At 42.4% G+C, this 20,429-nt stretch overlaps 1 protein-coding gene across 1 annotated transcript in view; it reads right to left on the reverse strand.

Annotated features, from left to right (window-relative positions):
- The window catches only part of LOC124794967 (protein slit-like), an 807,859-nt gene that overhangs the window by 527,899 nt on the left and 259,531 nt on the right, over positions 1-20,429 (reverse strand). The window contains 1 exon segment of the mRNA XM_047258696.1: positions 1,314-1,385. Coding sequence (XP_047114652.1) covers positions 1,314-1,385 — 72 coding nt within the window.

Raw genomic sequence — 20,429 nt, forward strand, 5'->3', positions numbered from 1 at the left:
AAAATGGGGGGGGGGAGGGGGGGGGGGAGTGTCACAGACATGATACGTGAATTGGAGTGGCAATCATTAAAACAAGGGCGTTTTTCGTTGCGACGGGATCTTCTCATGAAATTTCAATCACCAGTTTTCTCCTCCGATTGCGAAAACATACTGTTAGCACCCACCTACATAGGGAGAAATTGTCATCACGATAAAATAAGAGAAATCAGGGCTCGCATGGAAAAATTTAAGTGCTATTTTTTCCCGCGTGCCGTTCGAGAGTGGAACGGTAGAGAGACAGCATGAAGGTGGTTCATTGAACCCTCTGCCAGGCACTTTATTGTGAATAGCAGAGTAATCACGTAGATGTAGATGTAGACTGCCTTCTCCACACAGCATTACTCCTCCTCACCCTCTGGCCTTCAGTCTGTATTCCAACTATCCACTTTACCTCCCACGTGTCATTTCCTTAGTTTCCACACCTAAGAGGGCCCCCATCTTCTTACCTACAGCCTTCAACTTCTAAGGACCATATTCTCTCCTTCCACAGTACTTCTCACCACTGCAAGTTCTTCAGAAGTTAAGAGAAAGTGCAGTGCTCCAGTGTTTTCTCATTGAAGAATATCACAGATTAAACTGTAGGCTATAGTTTTTTCGTCCTTTCAGCTGACCATCATTAGTCTATATAATATGAAAACACTCCTCATATTTTTCTACCATCTTTGTTACATCTTCACGAATGCTCTTGGCTGAAGAGCGGAGTATTGTACCACCGACAGCCCCCCCCCCCCCGCCCCCCCTGTCCATACAGGGCGTGAGGGATTAAACAAGAGTAATGAGAAAAAAACTACTAGCAGGTAGGGGAAGCCTTCTGTAATAGGAAAAAAATTCCTTCCTTTAATCTGCTAGGTGCAGGCAACTACTGACGTTAATTACATAAATATTATGTGGCGCAATGTGCTTGCTGCAAATGCGTAACAGAGATTTATCAGTAAAATTAATATGACCTCCTTCCGACGCGATTGCGCTCTTGCGACATCTTTAAGAGGATTCATCACTCAGCGCAGATGCGGTCGCTACTGCAGTAATTAAAGAAACTCGAGGGTGCACCGGTTCTTAATTTCTCGATTTCACGCCGAGAGAGAAATAACAGTTGAGCGTCCATTTGCAGAGGCCGCGCGCCTGTAATTAGCGTTATGCGGAACAGATGAGCGGCGCGTTAAGTAAGTGCGCAGGGACATATCTCCGGCGCGGAGCTGCCTCATGCATAATTCACGAGCCGCTCTGGCCGCGGCGCGAGGTGTCGCCCGCGGAGCAAGACGGATGGTACTCACAGGCGCAGCAGGTTGGGCATGTTCCCGAAGAGCATGTCCGGTATGTGCCGCAGTCGGTTGTTGTTCAGCCGCCTGCAACAAGAAACAGAAACGCGCCGCGTCAGACAGGCACAGTGGAGAGAAGAGCGGCAGCTGTCAGCGGGGCACGCCCACGCGGCCAGCTGCGTAATAAGCGGCGCTGCAGCTACGGACCAAGTTCGTTACACAGCTGTCACAGGATGCAGCATGAGCTCACCAAGGTTTCGATCATTAAAGAAAAGGTAACTATACTGACGGAAAAAATCGCAACTCCAACAAATACACTGCTGGCCATTAAAATTGCTACACCAAGAAGAAATACAGATGATAAACGGATATTCATTGGACAAATATACTAGAACTGACGCAATTTGGGTGCATCGATCGTGAGAAATTAGTACCCAGAACAACCACCTCTGGCCGTAATAACTGCCTTGATACGCCTGGGCATTGAGACAAAAAGAGCTTGGATGGCGTGTACAGGTACAGCTGCCCATGCAGCTTCAATACGATACCACAGTTCATTAAGAGTAGTGACTGGCGTATTGTGACGAGCCAGTTTCTCGGCCACCATTGACCAGACGTTTTCAGTTGGTGAGAGATCTGGATAATGTGCCGGCCAGGGCAGCAGTCGAACATTTTCTGTATCCAGAAAGGCCCGTACAGCACCTGCAAGATGCGGTCGTGCATTATCCTGTTGAAATGTACGGTTTCGCAGGGATCGAATGAAGGGCAGAGCCACGGGTTGTAACACATCTGAAATGTAACGTCCACTGTTCAGAGTGCCGTCAATGCGAACAAGAGGTGACCGAGACGTGTAACAAATGGCACCCCACACCATCACGCCGGGCGATACGACAGTATGGCGATGACGAATACACGCTTCCAATGTGCGTTCACCGCGATGTTGCCAAACATGGATGTGACCATCATGATGCTGTAAACAGAACCTGGATTCATCCGAAAAATGACGTTTTGCCATTCGTGCACCCAGGTTCGTCGGTGAGTCGACCATCGCAGGCGCTCCTGTCTGTGATGCAGCGTCAAGGGTAACCGCAGCCGTGGTCTCCGAGCTGATAGTCCATGCTGCTGCAAACGTCTTCGAACTGTTCGTGCAGATGGTTGTTGTCTTGCAAACGTCCCCCCTCTGTTGACTCAGGGATCGACACGTGGCTGCACGATGCGTTGCAGCCATGCGGATAAGATGCCTGTTATCTCGACTGCTAGTGATGCGAGGCCGTTGGGATCCAGCACTGCGTTCCGTATTACCCTCCTGAACCCATCGATTCCATATGCTGCTAACAGTCATCAGATCTCGACCAACGCGAGCAGCAATGTCGCGATACAATAAACCACAATCGCGATAGGCTACAATCCGACCTTTATCAAAGTCGGAAACATGATGGTACGCATTTCTCCTCCTTACACGGGGGAATCACAACAACGTTTCACCAGGAAACTCCGGTCAACTGCTGTTTGTTCAAATGTGTGTGAAATCTTATGGGACCTAGCTGCTAAGGTCATCAGTCCCTAAGCATACACACTACTTAACCTAAATTATCCCAAGGACAAACACACACACCCATGCCCGAGGGAGGATTCGAACCTCCGCCGGGACCACCCGCACAGTCCATGACTGCAGCACCTTAGACCGCTCGGCTAATCGCCAACTGCTCTTTGTGTATGAGAATTCTGTTGGAAACTTTCCTCATGTCAGCATGTTGTAGGTGTCGCCACCGGCGTCAACCTTGTGTGAATGCTCTGAAAAGCTAATCATTTGCATATCACAGCATCTTCTTCCTGTCGGTTAAATTTCGCTTCTGTAGCACGTCGTCTTCGTGGTGTAGCAATTTTAATGGCCAGTAGTGTAACTAATATAGAGTAATGAAATTTCGGTGGTAGATTTGTCTAGTCAACATATTTAAATGATTAACATTGCAAGATGACGATTTGTAACATGCACGAGATAAGCCACTGCAAATGTGAAATGCTGGTACATAAATAACCGGTGTAACGGCCAAAATGTTAAATGCAAACATGCAATCGTGCATGTATTGTGTTGTACAGGTGGCGGAAGTCAGTTTGTTGGGAGGAGTTCCGTACTTGTTGCAATTGGTCGATCATACAGGGGCGATTAATGGTATTCGTGAATGGCGCTGGAGTTGCCGTCCGATGATGTCCCACGTAATGGAGACAGGGGTGGCGATCGAACAGACCAAGGGCACATGTCGACAATGTATGTTAGGTTGGAGTAACGGTATATGGGCGAATGTTATCCTGTTGGAATACTCTCCATGGAATGCTATTCATGAATGGCAACACAACAGGTCGAATCACCAGACTTACAAATTTGCAGTCAGGGCGGGTGGGATAAGTACGAAACTGCTCCTGCAGTCATACATAACCACGCCACAGACTATAACTCTAGATGTAGATCGAGTGCGTCTAGTAGGTATACAAGTCGGTTTCAGGCCCTAACAGGCCGGCTCCTAACCGATGCACCAGCATCACTGGCACCAAGGAAGAACCAGCTTTCATCAAGAAAACACAATAGACCTCCTCCCAGCCCTCCAATGAGCTGTCACTTGACGCCACTGAAGTCGAAAATGGCGGTGGTTTGGAGTCAGTGGAATGCACGTTACAGGGCACCTGTCTCCGAGCTGTCCTTGAAGTAACCGATTTCTAACATTTTGTTGTGTGCCAACTGGTGCGCAAATTGCTGCTGCAGATGCAGCTATGATGCGCCAGAGCCGTAAGCCAAACACGATTGTCTTCAATCTCGGTAGTGGCACGTGGTCGTCAGGAGCCCAGTCTTCTCGTGAACGTACATTCTCATGACCACCGCTGACAGCAGTCATGTACAGTGGCTACATTCCTGCCAAGTCTTTCTGGAGTATCGAAGAAGGAACATCCAGCTTCTGGTAGACTTATTACATGGCCTAACTCAGTGGAGTGTTGATAATGGCGTCTTTGACGCCTTAAAGGCATTCTGGAGCAACATCAACTCACCAAGTCCAATCTCAAAGATAACCAACGCTCACGACCGTTACAGCGTGTATTTTGAAAAAACCTGATTTGCATCCTCAAAGAGGCCCTATTAGCGCCACTCTTATGCGACTGGGGCAAAATTTGAATAGACATGAAATTTCAGATGATGAAACACAATTACCAGTTTTCGTTTCACATCTCATCTCATTCTTCGTTTGGAGATTCTATTTTCCGTTAGTGTATTTTCTTACGTGAGAGATTACAGACTTCATCAAACTGCGCCTTATTGATGTTGATTATTCATACTACATATAATAATAATAGATTTACACTCGCACGTTAATTTTAGTTCATTATATGCAAATAAGGTGGTGGAAATTATGGAGAGCCATTCTGGTGATTACGTGTCTCACCTCGATGCTTTCCTTTGTCCATTTTCAGTCAACGACGGCACCTGTACTGTAAAATTCTGGAAGTACAGTTTCTCATTTTTCCTTCAATGTTTTTAGAAAATTATCAGTGTTTCTGCATTCAGGCTGGGTCGCAATGGTAGACGTCAAACATCGGCAACTGAATGACTTTTTTGCTCAAATGACGCGTTTCGGAATGTATCCATCATCAGATATCCAGGAGCTATTTGCTGCACATAAATAAGGCGTTTTAAGTTGTACTCTGCGAATGTTTCGCATACAGCTTGGAAAGCAGTAACTACGAGCAGGGATCGCTCCTGGAATTCTGATGATGGATACATTCCGAAACGCGTCATTTGAGCAAAAAAGTCATTCCTTGCCTGATGTTTGACTTTAACAACAGCGTCCCCGTTAGTCTGAATGCAGAACTACTGATTATCATAATAATGGTCACCTACCTCCTGTGTGACTTTGTCAGATTTATATTGTTTTTAGTCGACTTTCCGAAACGCTGGTGCCGGGCAGCATCAAGATTATTCGTAGGTCTTCAATGAAAAAGGATTCTCTCGCCAGCAGGCAGGTGAGTCTGCACCGTGTTGTTTCGGATACGCCGATCGCTTTCCTTATAAAGGTCGCTTTTACTCTTTCCATTGTCGTTATGGTTTCGCTGTGAGATGTGGTCCGATTATTTCTATGCTGACGTCAGTATTGGTGAAAGTTTGGCTCCGAAAAGTGCCACTGCTTGCTGATGCTGTCCCCGAGTTGAGGGATTTAACGTGTTCTGTGTCATGGACAGCCATTACTGCTTCCAGTGCTTTCTCTGTTAACTGTTTTGTAAAACTTTGGCACTTGTTAATATTGTGGCGCCTAGATATTTAAAAATCTGGTACGATTTTCAGATTTTCAGCCGATACAGGTGCTCTCCCGCCATTTCTGGGCACTAACATTTCTGTTTTGCCTCATTTATTTCGTGATTGACGTACCAATCTTCCATATAGTTTATGCTTTCTTGTGGCTTGGTAATGTCCTTTCAGCCTATTACAATACTGACTGTATATGCCTATGAGATTACACCGTCCCGTTGAGTAGGGCAACAACATGTAATGAACTGACCACTAGACGTCACGAGAGGCGAGCCCGACCAGTACAAAATGACGCGGGAGGCCCTGTATTGTTATCAGAGAAGCAGTAACGGCAAAGTGAGACGGCCAGGGCGGCTCGGTACTTCGAACGGGGACTAGTCGCTGAAGGTCACCTGAATAACAAATCGGTGAGGGACATTTCAATCCTTCTAAACCCCCACCCCCACCCCCCCACCCCCCGTCCACGGTCGGTGAAGTGATCCTGAAGTGGTAAAGCAAAGGAACAATCGCAGCTAACACAAGACCAGCCAGACCTCTTGTACTGACGGACAAGGATCGTTAGGCTTTCCGGATGGTGGTTGTAAAAATCGTATGAAATTAGCGGGAGGAATCAATCGCGAGTTACAAAGTACTACCATAAGTCCAACAACGGTGCGTAGTGTGACGTCTCGTTTTGTCTCGGCCCGATGGTGATGGTTGTCCCAGTCGAGATGACGTGGAACGGCGTCCGTCGATCACGACAACGTCAATCTGTAACTATTATAAAAACAAACTCCTCGCGCAGTTTGGTTATTTTTCAGATACTGTCTGAAAACTGATATCAACGTCTCGATGGAGCAGCACGCCGGAGTGTGTGCGCCGCCCTTGCTTGTAATTAAAGCAATGGTGTTCGATGTCTATCGATCTTCTCCACTTATAAATATAGCGACTGCACGACTCGATAACGCGATGACTCCCTTGATCTGAAATGATAACCAAAAGTCCGTTGGGTATTCGCGACAGACTTTTCGGTAATTTCCAAAAATGATTGCCTATCGAAGTCGCGGTGTGCAAACGATACATATCGAACGTGCGATCCTAAATCGATCTCGCGACTCTTGTTGCGGGCGTTATGATCAATTATTTGCGATCTTCATTTTTATCTGTTTTCCGTCGCTCCCTTAGTTGCTCTTAGTTACATACTTTCGGGAGTTAATGGCAAAAAGGGAATAGTTCCCGTAGCGTACACCTCACATGGCCTTTCACATGACGACAACACCAACGACGAGTAAGGTAAGTCATCTCCCTTGTAATTACAAGTATTTTTGTAACGGTCTTCTTTTGTCATTGCTGCAGTGACAACCATAAACATACTCATAACGCCCACCACCAGAGACGCGTGATCGATTTAGGATCGCACGTTCGATATGTATCGTTTACACCCCGCGACTTCGATAGACAATCATTCTTGGAAATTACAGACTTTTCAGTTTACGCGAACTTCCTGACTGTAGTTCTTATGCCTGGTATTCAAACGTTGAAAACATAATGTCTTGAATCATCAAACCATCACTCAAGCCGATGTCACATCATGATTTTTGCGAGGGTATTGAGTTGTTAATTATCAATCCGTCGTCAAGGCGTCGCTACGTCGCGTATTCAACAACTACGCGACGTAATTCCAGAGATAACATACTCTTGAGCAATGTTCACTATGCGCCGTATTTCGGTGTAAACTTATTGCTGTTTACAGTGAAATTGTCACAAAATTATTTTTCACTTTTATGTTATCCGAAGAATCAGTTAATCCCACAAATACACTTTAAATGTCCATTAAATGATGTAAGCGACACGAAGAATTAAAGTTGAATTAAAGTTTATTGTTCTTCGTAATTATTTGTCCCTATACTGAGCACACACACCGATTTTTCATTCAGGGAATTGTGTCTATTAGTATCAGCAATTCTGTCTTTGACGATAGCTTCTGACAACACGGCGCAGTTTTAAGTTCTTCGTGATTGCGTTTATCTGTTGCCTACTAAAGTCTAATAATTGAGTTTATGTCGGCGATCAGTCTCTTTCTCTGTCCTTTGATGTTCGTGACTATTAAGTATCATGAAGGCTAAGTTCCATCACAAATCAACAATCACACGAGCTATTTTTCTGTCACATATAGCAACTATCCCGTTATCTGTCTAAACGGTAAAGATGATTTTACTTCAGTCCAATTCCTGACTAATACTTGCAACCGTAAAACTTTTAAACTTCAGATGGGTTTTAAAACAACCTAGCAGCGCTTAACATGCGTACTACTATTGCTAGGGTACAAGAGAGAAGTAAAGTTAACATCTCAATTAATGGTCTGAGCTTTAACCTTCTAATTAATAATTTTTTGAATTATTTCGTTAAAGTTTCTGTTTCGTATCATATAGTATTCTTTCATTCAGTCCTTTCTTTATGATTAGCATTAGTATTTACTTAACATTCTTGTTAATCAAACTGCCAAGAGTGTAAATTTTGTTGTTAGTAGCTGTCGTCACTGTCAGGATGACTCATTTTTCTATTTCTTTTTGCAACAAAAGAGTGTTCATTATGGGAGTTCAAAGAATGGGGTAAATGGGTCGAGATGCTCCTCAAACGTCTCACATTTCTGCAGTCGTCCGCAGCTCTTGGTCTAGTGGCTAGCGTTGCTGCCTCTGGATCACGGAGTCCCGTGTTCGATTCCCGACCAGCCAGGGATTTTCTCCGCCCGGGAACTGGGTGTTTGTGCTGTCCTCATCGTCATTCGAGAAGTGGCGAGACTGGAAATGGAAAGATTGGGAACTTGTAGGGGCGCTGATGACCACGATGTTGAGCGCCCCAGAAACCAACATAATCATTATAATTTGTGCAGTCACAGCTAAGCGAAGCTTAAGGTAGTGTAAAGAGCGACGACGGTGGACAGTGGATGACTGGAAACGAATGATTTAGAGCAAATAATTACGCTACATTCTGTTTCAATCCGTTGGAAGGTTTGGGTTTAGGCGAATGCATGGACAACGTTATCTCCCATCATTGGTAGTACCAACAGTGAAGCACAGAGGGCGATTTTCGAGGCTAGTATGGTACGCTTATTGCGCTCAAGAAAATTCTAAATGCTGGAGGATATAAACAAATTTTGTAGCACTGTGTATTGCGTACAGTAGAGGAACAGTCACAAGACAATGCTCGTTTATATCAGTACGGCAATGCACCCGGAGATAAAGCAGCATCTGTGAGGCAACAGTTTGTGCTCAATAACATTCCTGAAATGGACTGGACTTCCCAGAGTCCCAACCTGAACCCAGTGGAACACTTAAGGATGAGGTAGAACGTAGCCTCCGTTCCAGGCCCTAGCGTGCATCACTAACTTTCCTGGTTTCGACTCTTGCGGGAGATTGGACTGCCACCCCTCCAAGGCATTCAGATGCCTCATTGAAAGTGGCTCTAGCAGTGTTCAAGACGTCATAAATACGGAGGGTGAACACAACCCGCATTAATGTTCAATAGCAGGCGTGCGCATATCTTTGGTAAGGTAGTGTTCATGCTCGACTACGGAGTACACATTCCATCATCAGATGTATATCGGAAATTAATTACAGTTATATATATTCAATGAAAGACGTCCATGCATGGACGTCCTGCCACAACACTTTATGAAGTAGGCAAGACGATGTAAATTTATGCGAAAACTTTTTTAATTTAAAATTCATATATTTTGTATCATGTTCAGATTTTATTTAAACAAACAGTGTGAGTAATGGTTTGCTCGAGTGTGAATTTCTGCGTAATGAAGGGGGCACAATACCTGCAAGTACTGTAGGTGAACAAGACGTAGTGTTTCCAAAAATTAGCGTCTAAAAAGATTAAAGACTTCCGAGTTTACGATTCAAGTACAACCATAAAAAGAAGAGCACATGACAAGAGAAGCAGAACAACACAGGCAAACATCACATTCAGTACTGCTGTAAATGGAAAACATCACATTCAGTAGTAATGTAAACGGAAATAAATTCCTGAAACGTGTAGAGATATGAGTGATAAAAAAACACAACTGGTGCAGTGTTTAATTATTTGAAATGTTAAAGACACGGCTGTAAGCTTTCGGAAAACATAGATTACGATGAATGGGATTAACACGGACATGTGTTCTTCAGCATGTCAGAAGGATTCATACTAGACGAAACGTCATCCAACAAACATTAAATTACATCATATAACAAGATTAATTCTCAGGTGAAATGTCTAAACCTTTGTCCGATAAGAGGACACATTGTCCCACTGTTACTCAGTATGGTATAGGAAAAAGTAATCTGCATCTGGGAGAAGTAAGTTAGAGGAATACGTATTGGGAAGCTACATGTAAATAAAAATTATTTGCAATATTTGGCCTTCGTTGACCTAATAATTATCTCCAACAATAGAAAAGAAGCCATTATCTCCCAAGAAAACTTCCATGAAATTGCGACCAAAACTGGTCTGTAAACCAAACGTAAAAACTCGTCTTAGGCGATTTAGGTAAATTATGGAAAATCTTAATCTGACAGGTCAGACAAGAAATTGAAATGTCCATAAAGTATTTTGAAGAATTACGACTATGTCATACGAAATAAGGCGAAGAGATTTAAATTGATACGTGAAGTAATTTACAAAAATATATAAAAAAACACGAAAAGGTACCATTCACCGTTTTATGAAGAGGTCGATATTCCGAAACTGCAGTTTCGGAGTGAGTCATTGGTTTTGAATAGGAGGCAAGAAAAGAGGTATTTTTGGAAAAGAATTAAAAGATGTAAGGGTACGCAGAATCAGGATGTTGAGACAGAAAAAGGCATTATGTAGGAAACTGGAGGAAAATAGCGTAATATGGTACGAACACCGACAGAGCATGAATCCTTAGAGACTGTTAAAAAAAAAAAATGAAACCGGAACGCTGGAGACCAATAAACAAGGAACAGACTCGAAATGTAATGCGTAATCATCTGCCCAATACGTAACGTGAAGAAGATGCAGAAGAAACATTTCACATTCAATTACAGACGGAACTCTTGTCTTCTGTGATATGTAAAATCACATGAAATTTTGTCAAAATGTTCAGCAGGTGAATGGAAGATATCTCATAATTCCCCTAAAAGTTCGCTGTACAATGCCTGCATGCCTTGTGGTCTACCAAGTCGAGGTGTTCCTTGTACGGCCCTGCAGCGGCGCACCGTAGAACCAGGCTTGCGGCCAGAGAAAGTTTAAAGGTAGTAACAGTCGTTAGAGAAGGCCGTATTAGCACCGTAACGCCGCTTTCACACTATACGGTTTTGACCGTACGGCAAAAAGCCGTACGGCTGTAGGTGTGAAGAAATGTATGGCGCCTTTCACATTATACGGCGACGGCAAAATGCCGCTGCCGTGCCGTGCTGCAGCCGTGTCTTGCCACTACAACAGACGGTCGCCGTACGGCAAGTTCGACAACAGTGGCCTACGTGACTAAGTGCATGCTTTCACACTGGACGGTTTTGAGCCGTACGGCGTCGACTAGTTCGTTGTAGTGTCGTTTTATTCATTTGTGTTTATTCTTGTTTACTGAAAAGTGTAGAAGAATGGATGAAATTGATACTGAACTTTTGATAACCTTGGTGGAAGTAAGACCTGTTCTGTGGGACAAAACTCTAGATGCGTATAGAGATCGTATTGCTACAAAGAATGCTTGGCGGGAAGTTTGCGTAGCACTGAAGCAAGATTTTGATGAGATGGAAGACAAAGATAAAAATGCGTTTGGTAAGTATTTATTTAATATATTAATATTACATTTAATACGTTTTAAACAGTTTTTATTTAACGTTATAAATTTTATTCTAAAAGTAAATCGTTTGTTTATAAGTAAATTACTGCTACCAGTCACGTTTTTTTTGTTTTGTTTATATTTTGCACGACGCGTTTCGGGAAATAATTCCCATCCTTAAGTGCGTTTTTCTCTAAGTTTTCATCATGTGTGGTGTCTTTTTATGTGTCAGGTCTTGCATTCTGTTTTCTTTACTGTAATTTATAAGAGAAACACGCACAAGACCTCACAAATAAAAAAACACTACACATAATGAAAACTTAGAGAAAAAAACGCACTTGAAGATCGGAATTATTTCCCGAAACGCGTCGTACAAAATATAAACAAAACGATTAAAAACGTGAGTGGTAGCAGTAATTTATTTATAAAGAAAACTATTTACTATACAGTCGCAGGCTTTCACAAACAATCTACAAAAAGGAAAAGGCTTGTTAATTTATATCTTTGACATCTGCCATGACACGCTTCCAGCATTTGTCATAAAATATTTACAAAGAGTGTTCCTTATGGCGTTGGCTGTCAGTCCTCCTCTTATGTTGGCATCTTGGGCTAAGTCTTCCAAACCAGTGAAGGATGTGGTGTCTTCAATTATAAATCCATCTCTCTGACGTACAAAATTGTGTAAAACAATGCAAGCTTTAACCATTTTTACTGCAAAATCTGGATGAACATTTAAAGGTCGGTGAAACAACCGCCACTTATTGGTGAGGATGCCAAAAGCACATTCCACATACCTCCTTGCTCTGCACAAACGGTAATTAAATACACGTTTCTCAACTGTCAAGTTTGTTCCCCCAAAAGGCCGGAGCAAATGCGTGTGTAGGCCAAATGCTGCGTCTCCCACGAAGAAGTAGGGTACTTTTGGACCTTCCGTACCAGGCAGACATTGGACGTCTGGAAATTCCAGGGAATTACTTTCTATTGACTTCCATAAACTGGACCGTCTGAACACTGAAGAGTCACAGTCTTTGCCATAACTTCCTACGTCGACATAAATGAACCTGTAGTTGGAATCCGCTACAGCCATCAGAACCACAGAAAAGTATTCTTTGTAATTGAAGTACATTGATCCGCTATTAAATGGGGCAGTAAGACGGATATGTTTTCCATCCACCGCTCCTAAGCAGTGGGGGAAATTAGCAGTACGTTCAAATCCAGCCGCTATTGATTCCCATACCTCTTTGGTCGGTCTTTGTATACATTCTTCCCGCAGTGATGACCAAATTGCTGTGCATACATCATTAACCACTTTACTTGCTGTAGAAATCCCAATTCTGTACTGGAAATGTAAGTCAGTGAAGGAACAACCGCTTGCCAGATACCTGAACAAAACGAAAAAAAATCAGTGACATTTAGTTTGCAGTGGACATTTTTTGTTACAGTTTTGCTTTTTTCTATACAAAATTAAAATGTTTTCATACAGTTTTGTTTTCTTTTGATGTAGGTATAGAAGTAATACGGAGGTGGACCAATCTACGAGACTCCTTTGTGAAGTCAAACATAAAAATTCAAGCTGCGAAAAAAAGTGGCTCAGCAGCAAAGAAAATGAAAAAGTATGTATATTCTGATCAGCTGCAGTTTCTAAAAAAGCTGTATGATGCTCGAGAGACGGAGGACAGTTTTCAATCGGAACGCACCGCCAGACTGGAAGAAGATATAGAAACGCAGGGCTCCGTCGAAAATACTGAGAATGTTTCTGGGCCATTTGATACAGCACCCACACAACAAACATCCAAAAGCGAGTGCCATACAAACAGAAAACATAGAAAACCTGATGCAATCGAAATGAAAATATTACGAGCTCTGGAAGAAGACAAACCTTGCAGCAAAATGTCATTTTTACTTAGTCTGAAGCCTCATCTGGAAAAATTTGATGAACAGGATTATCTTCAGTTTCAGATGGGAGTCCTCAAAGTTATAGAAAATATATATGAAAGGAGAAATATATTGACAGCTCAACCTCCTCCATTTACCCATTACACACCTCCCATGCCCTATAATAATAGATTTCAAGCTTATTCTTATTCACCTATGGAAAATGCTGCTCCAATATCCTCTTACCATACGCATCAGATTCGTCCTCCTCCAGCTGCACCAAACCCAACTACTTTTCTCGAACAACCATTACAGACTTCTCAAGGTCGCAGTTCTTATCAACGAATTAATAAAGTGCCACCACCATACCCTTCGCCTTCCACAAGTAGCCATGAAGGCCCACCATCAACAACGCAGTTCTACAACGTTTTTGCAGAGAGCCTGTCGCCACAAAGTGACAGTACAGTCAGTCCTGCTACAAACTCTTTGGTTTCAACTGCTGATATTGATATTGACTTTTCTACTTCATAATCTGAGCGTAATAAAAATGTAAAACACAAATAAATAAGTAAATAAACAGAACTAGTTTTTATGTATTAAATTACCTTAACGTGATAGCCAGCATTTGAACAGGTTGGATGCAATTGCGGAATTGTGTGTTTTGTCGTTGTAACACATCCTTTAGTTTTCTATGTAATTCGTCAAACGAGGTAATAGACATTCGGAAATAGTTAAAGAATTTATTTCCGTCGTTCCTCAAATCTTCAAAGAGTGTATAAAATAAACCCACTTCGTCTCTTCTCTGGTTAATGGGGTGTACCCACAAAAGACGACCTTTTCTTTTGCGGCGACGATGAAGCAACCACAAAGCAACAACTCGTTTACGGTTCATCTTGATACACACATTAAGCAAACTGAATAGACACCAACAACTGGTCACGTCAAAAAGCCGTGTAATGTGAAAGCAACACAGGCACGGCTAAAACTCGTACGGCTTTTTGCCGTACGGTCAAAACCGTATAGTGTGAAAGCGGCGTAACAGCGCCATCTGGTGTATGAAACAGAACGACGAACGTAACAGCTGCAGGTGAGACTAACAAGGTTGTAAAATTGCGCTCAGTGCTAGGAAATTGCGAAATAGAGGTATGAAACTCCGGACCAAAAAACTAGACCGTTAGATACGTATCACCACTCACTCTCCGTTTCAACCGACTTACAACGTAACGGGCTAACATTGAGAGCAATGTCATACCCCGAGGTATGTGCTCCGTCATGCACGATCACGTCTACAAGAGTCGGCGTCCACGCCTCCAATGCCGGTCTGTCTCTTCCATTCACCAGTCAACACACACACACACACACACACACACACTAACTTATGTTTTGACGAAACCGCAAAGGTGAACCCTTGCACTTGGCAGAATTGTTTTTAGGAGTGATAGTCCTGCTTGTGTACAGTCACGGAAAAATTCTTAATATTAGCTCAGTTAAAATGTTTGTGGGATTACGGCGACTACTGAACGGTAACGAACTATTTCTTTTGGTTGTACTTATGAAAAAGCAGTCTATAAAGCTGTAATTACTCCATCTACGAAGTACGCGACGTTAGATTATTTTCTTCTTCTTTTCCAGGCATTGCGATGATACGGATGTAAGAGTACTCGCTCAGACATTTGCTAATAATAGGCGGAGTATTACATTAAAAACTTGTTTCATTTTGTAAAATGACCAACCTTTAAATTAAGCTGGAAGCGACTTGTTTGCTGATGCCTTAAGGACTCTATCGTTAGCTACTTAAGTACTACAAAATCGTATCTGCTTCTTAATTCGAAGTCTGATTAACTTCTTTTACAAAGTAATTCATTTTGTATCAACGTTAACTATATACGCGGTCACTCGTGACCAAGCGCTCCGTTAAGCCAACAATGATCATTTTGGCTTGAATTCAATTTTCATTCAGTCTATTGAAGTCAATGAACTTGATTTCATTTGAAGTAAAAATAATCATTGTTTATAAAAGTTTCAACTGAAGAAAGAGTAGCTGCACTTCTCCCTTTTTTACCGCATTTACAACGGATCCTCTTGTTTGAGACTTTATGATAATATCTGACACACACACACACACACACACACACACACACACACAGTTACATTCAAGACACCTGGCATGGAAGTGGTCAATACAGGCAAAATTTCTTGTTTCTGCTAATACTGGCAATATTACAATTTCTTTTCTTGCTCCACTACGTGTCTACTCGCGTTGAAAAAACTATTACAAGATTTTATTAGTGTTTAACAACATTACAAATAACTGTCAGTATAGGTTGAAAAACGAATTACATTTACGCTCTCTCTGCAGTAGCAGCCGTAACTAAAATCAAGAAGTGTACTATCTTTTATTTAGAAATTTCATTCAACTAATTAGCCAAAACTCTCAAAATCTACCGACTTTTATAAAACTTCATATAGGGTGCACCACAGCTCATATCGTATTCAACGTCAGTGAAAAAAATAAAATAAAATAAACTGATTTATTCACTATTAGAGGTGTTTATAAAATCACTTGCATTGACTGTAACAAACTGCCTACAGGTCAGTCAGATAGGGTCATAGCAACTAGACTGACTGAAACGGAACGTAGATGCAAATTACAGAAATCAGACTCCACTTTTGCTGAACATGTTCTAACGGAAGGTCATAGATACGAAGACAACACAGAACTGGTAGAGAATTAGCCTACTGGAGACCCTTCATATAAATAAGCATTTCGCACAAAACCCCCACGCAGTTCTAAATAATCAGTTACAGCTGGGAACATTCACCTTCTTAAGCTCTACATGATCCAGTCAACCAGATACACACACTCCCCGGCATGCTGCCCAATGACCACATTCATCTTCAGAGAATTACACCACAATATAAATGTCATTACGTCGTAATTTATTTTTAATTAGAACTTTAACTATTAGATTCTCACAACTTATAGACTATATTTTAAAACTGTGTGTTTTCGTCATGTGCTGATCTGATACTATCCATCTCACAAATTGTAGTTTAACGTATTTGGTGCAAGAGACGAGTCATGGGCGTTCGAATCTACATTTCTCGCCTAATGAAAGGACCAAAGATTCTGCTGTTTGGTTTCCAACGTACTAGTGTCTCTTGTGAACGCCAGTCGGTTGTTTCCTGACAATGGCCCAATAAGCCGAAAACCGGTTTGAAATAAAAAAAAAAAAATTATAATAGGATTAAAAACAGCCGACCAGTTGTAAAGGATAAAGTAATCTTTACCTAGGTTTCGATAGATTTAAATCTATCTTATACAGTCAGTAGAGATTGCCAGCGATTGGTTTTCTAATTCAGGTATTTACAAACTAACCTGTAATAACTGCCCCTCATACTACATTGGTCAAACAGGCAGAGCTGTGAAAACACGATATAAAGAACATCTATTAGGTAAAAAAGGAGCGAATATTCACAACTCTACTTTCGCTGAACACCTCTTGATAGCAGGCCATACGCCCAAACAGTTAGAAGACACGGTTATCCTACACAGACAAGTCAAAGGACGGAGACTAGATCTGTGGGAAGAGTTATTTATTTTTAAACATCTAGAGCTCAAAGACGGTAATATACTGAACGATCAGTTGAACCTTGCCTGTAGACAATTCTTCGAAGCTTTTAAACCCGTACTGTTTAATATATAACATTAATGTTGATAACCTCAGTGGTCTATTTCCTCAGGAAGCTACAATGCACTTTCAAATCTTTAAGCTCACTACCTTTTATGTAATGTGGTATTCTCACGATGTATGGCTGCCACTACATCGGCCCTCATGTAATTTTCTCTTATTCTAAAACCTTGGCTCCCTGAGAATGTATATTAACTGGATTGTTGACCAGGTTTCGTAATTTATGTCTTAAGAGCCATTACTGATTATTCTTAAAGTTTTGATTTATATACGATTTATGTGCTTCACTAATATGATAATATAACTTTTATATTCTGGCTGTATATGCCACTGCATGTAACTTATGGCGTAAGCGCCACCTGCCTTTTTGATGTATGTATCTACGTTATTGTTCCTAAGGCTCCCACAATGTCATAACGGGAGTGTTAAATGCTTTCCTTTTATTTATTGTCACTCTATCTAAGGACGCAATTAATATGGATATTTTACATGTTGCTTCAGTACGCCAATCGGCACATAGTTCGCGACCTGAGCGCCACCTGCCCTGGCTGCAGTGCTACTACGCTGGCCGATTTTACCCAGTCGCTTATGCGCTCTCCAACTTCCATGTACTTATTTTTATTTGTCTGACAAACCCTATTCTCAGGGCTACATTTTATTTTGACTAATGGAGCTATGCAGATGTTTGTAAAAACGACAATGACATATCACTCCATGTTAATATAATACTGCCACCTTCTGAAGAAGATAGATTTAAATCTATCGAAACCTAGGTAAAGATTACTTTATCCTTTGCAACTGGTCGGCTGTTTTTAATCCTATTACGTGGAACCGTTGCTGTTGCGCAGCTATGTTTAAAATAAAAAATATTATTAGTACAAGAACATTAAATAAAAAGTTGTTCTAGCAAAAAGTGACGGAAGAATCTATAAATATCTTTTACTGTGCAACGCAGGGAGAATACGTCGTACAGGAAGAGACTATAAGAGAACGGTGCCTCGCTAAGGCGGTCTCAGCGGGGCGGAGTCCAAGGTGCATTTGGAAGCTGTGTTTGTTTCCCAGAGCCGCTTGAGAAGCGATTTATGAATACAGGAGGTGCCGCTATTCCCGGGTTTTATAACAAGAACTGCGTGGCCACTTTGTTTTCGTGGATGGAGAGCAGGCGTCCGGCTTAGGCGAAAGAGTCCGCTATTTACGAGCTACAGTGGGGCGGGAATGTCAATAAACACAGTCTGTCTCCTCCAATATTTACGTATTCCAGCGCTGAGCGCGCGAGAGGCTGACTCAGCATTACGCCGTGATTCGGCGCGGGAACAGATGGCGGAGGATGCTAGAGCATGATCGCTGTTACACCGAAAGGGACCTGTACTTTGCTGGGAAAGATGTGTGGAAACAAGTTTCTGTAACGTGACTATTTATGCAATGTTTTCATTATACGTAGCTCCAGGGATGCAACGTAATGTGTTCCCAAGGAAGTTTGTTGAGATCCTTGATGTTCCTATTGTATATTAATGTCCTTGAGGACTTCTCGCAGTCTTCAGTACTATCCAGGAAAGCTGCACAAACATTCAGTCAGATCTTAGTAAGAGTTCAAAATGGTGTGAGCCTAGCAACTTGCTTTCAGCGTTTAGAACGGAAAATAGTGCATAAAACGAAGAAAGCTACAATATCAATGAATCAATACCTACAGGAGGGTGGGGGGAGGGGTGGCCAAAAATATGGAAACACTGCGAGAAGTACATGGTTAACCAGAAATGTACATGCTGACGAAGCCTGTAGGTTGCACTATTGTATTTGACCATGAGCGGTATCTGTGCAATGTCCTCAATACGTTGCAAGTTTCAGCTGCGGTCAGAACTGCGTTCTGTGTAGATGTGAGTGCATTACGTTGGAGCTGAGTGAATTCGAAGGCGGGAAAATTGTTCGTGCTCTTATTGTGGGTGTCTCCGTAGCCAAAGTGCCGAAATGTTTCGTTTTTCTGAAATCTATACCACTTGCATCATCCACCAAGTTACAACGCGAACAAAAGTGTGTGTTGAGTGATCGTGACGACTTGTCAATGAAGAGGATTCTGACGAAAAATTGCAAAAGTCATTGCAGAAATGAATGTCACGCTCGCGAAACCTATTTTGGAAATTTGTGGTAAGTTCTATGGGACCAAACTGCTGAGGTCATCGGTCTCTAGGCTTACACACTACTTAATATAACTTAAACCAACTTACGCTAAAGACAGCATACACACCCATGCCCGATGGAGGACGGACCTCCGCTCTTCAGTACGGAACCGAACTGCTGCTACGGTCGCAGGTTCGAATCCTGCCTCTGGCATGGACGTGTGTGATGTCCTTAGGTAAGTTAGGTTTAGGTACTTCCAAGTCTAGGGGACTGATGACCTCAGATGTTAAGTCCCATAGTGCTTAGAGCCATTTGAACCATCAGCCGTGCGAACCATGACAAGGCGCCGCAGACCACGCGGCTACCCCGCGCGGCTCGAAACCTATCAGCACCAACACAAGATGATGATGTGGGCAGCCATATCCTAGTATTCTGTGTGCACCGTGGTTATTCTGCAAAGTCGCATTACTGTCAAGGATTATGCGATTATTTTGGTTCGTTATGTCCATCTCGTGGTACAATGTTAGTTTTGCAGCCGTGATGCTCTGTCCCATGACGGCAGGGTCCCTGTTCACACAGCTCGCATTGTCCAGAACAGATATTTGTGAGCCCAAGAATGAATTGTCGCACCTATCCTGGACACCTCAGCCACCAGATCTCATTGTTATTGAGCCTTCATGGTCTAGTTTGGAGAGAAGAGCCTGTGATAGCTATCCACGTCCATCGCCGTTACCACTATTTTGCTGGAAGAATGGTTAAGATTCCCTTGAAAACGATACAGGATTCGTATTTATCCATTCCGAGAAGACTGTTAGCTGTTTTGAATGCCAAAGGTTTTCCTATATCGCACTGGAGAAGGTTATTTGTTGTGTTTTCCGTGATTCCAAATTTTAGTCGACCTCCTGTAGTTGTAAAAATTTTGAGGGATATGAAACGTAATGATCACATAGATCAGTCGTAGGTAAACCAGGTGGAAGATTTCGATTCGTTGATAGTATACTCACGTGATCCACTCTAGAATAACGCTCAACTTTGTGGGCCCCGAACCAAATACGACGAGCAGGGAATACGATGGTATGCGAGGAATGGCAAGACGAATGGTCACGGAGCTCATGGTACAGCGTGACAGATATGTTGAAGAAACTGAACTGGCAGATTTTTGAAGATAGGTGCAAATTAACCACTGAATGTCTGCTTACGAAGTTTCAAGATCCAGCATTAAGTGAGGAATTTACGCCTGTACTACAACCCCTTACGTATCGCTCTCATAGAAATCTTTGAAGACTTATTACAGTGCGGAAAGAGGCCTTGAAGCAGATATCCATCCTGTGCTCAGAAGGAACCACCCTCTACTGTGTACTGCACAGCGGTTTAGTGAATATAGA

The sequence above is a fragment of the Schistocerca piceifrons genome, chromosome 4 (genome assembly GCF_021461385.2).
Source record: "Schistocerca piceifrons isolate TAMUIC-IGC-003096 chromosome 4, iqSchPice1.1, whole genome shotgun sequence".
NCBI classification, from domain to species: Eukaryota; Metazoa; Arthropoda; class Insecta; order Orthoptera; family Acrididae; genus Schistocerca; species Schistocerca piceifrons.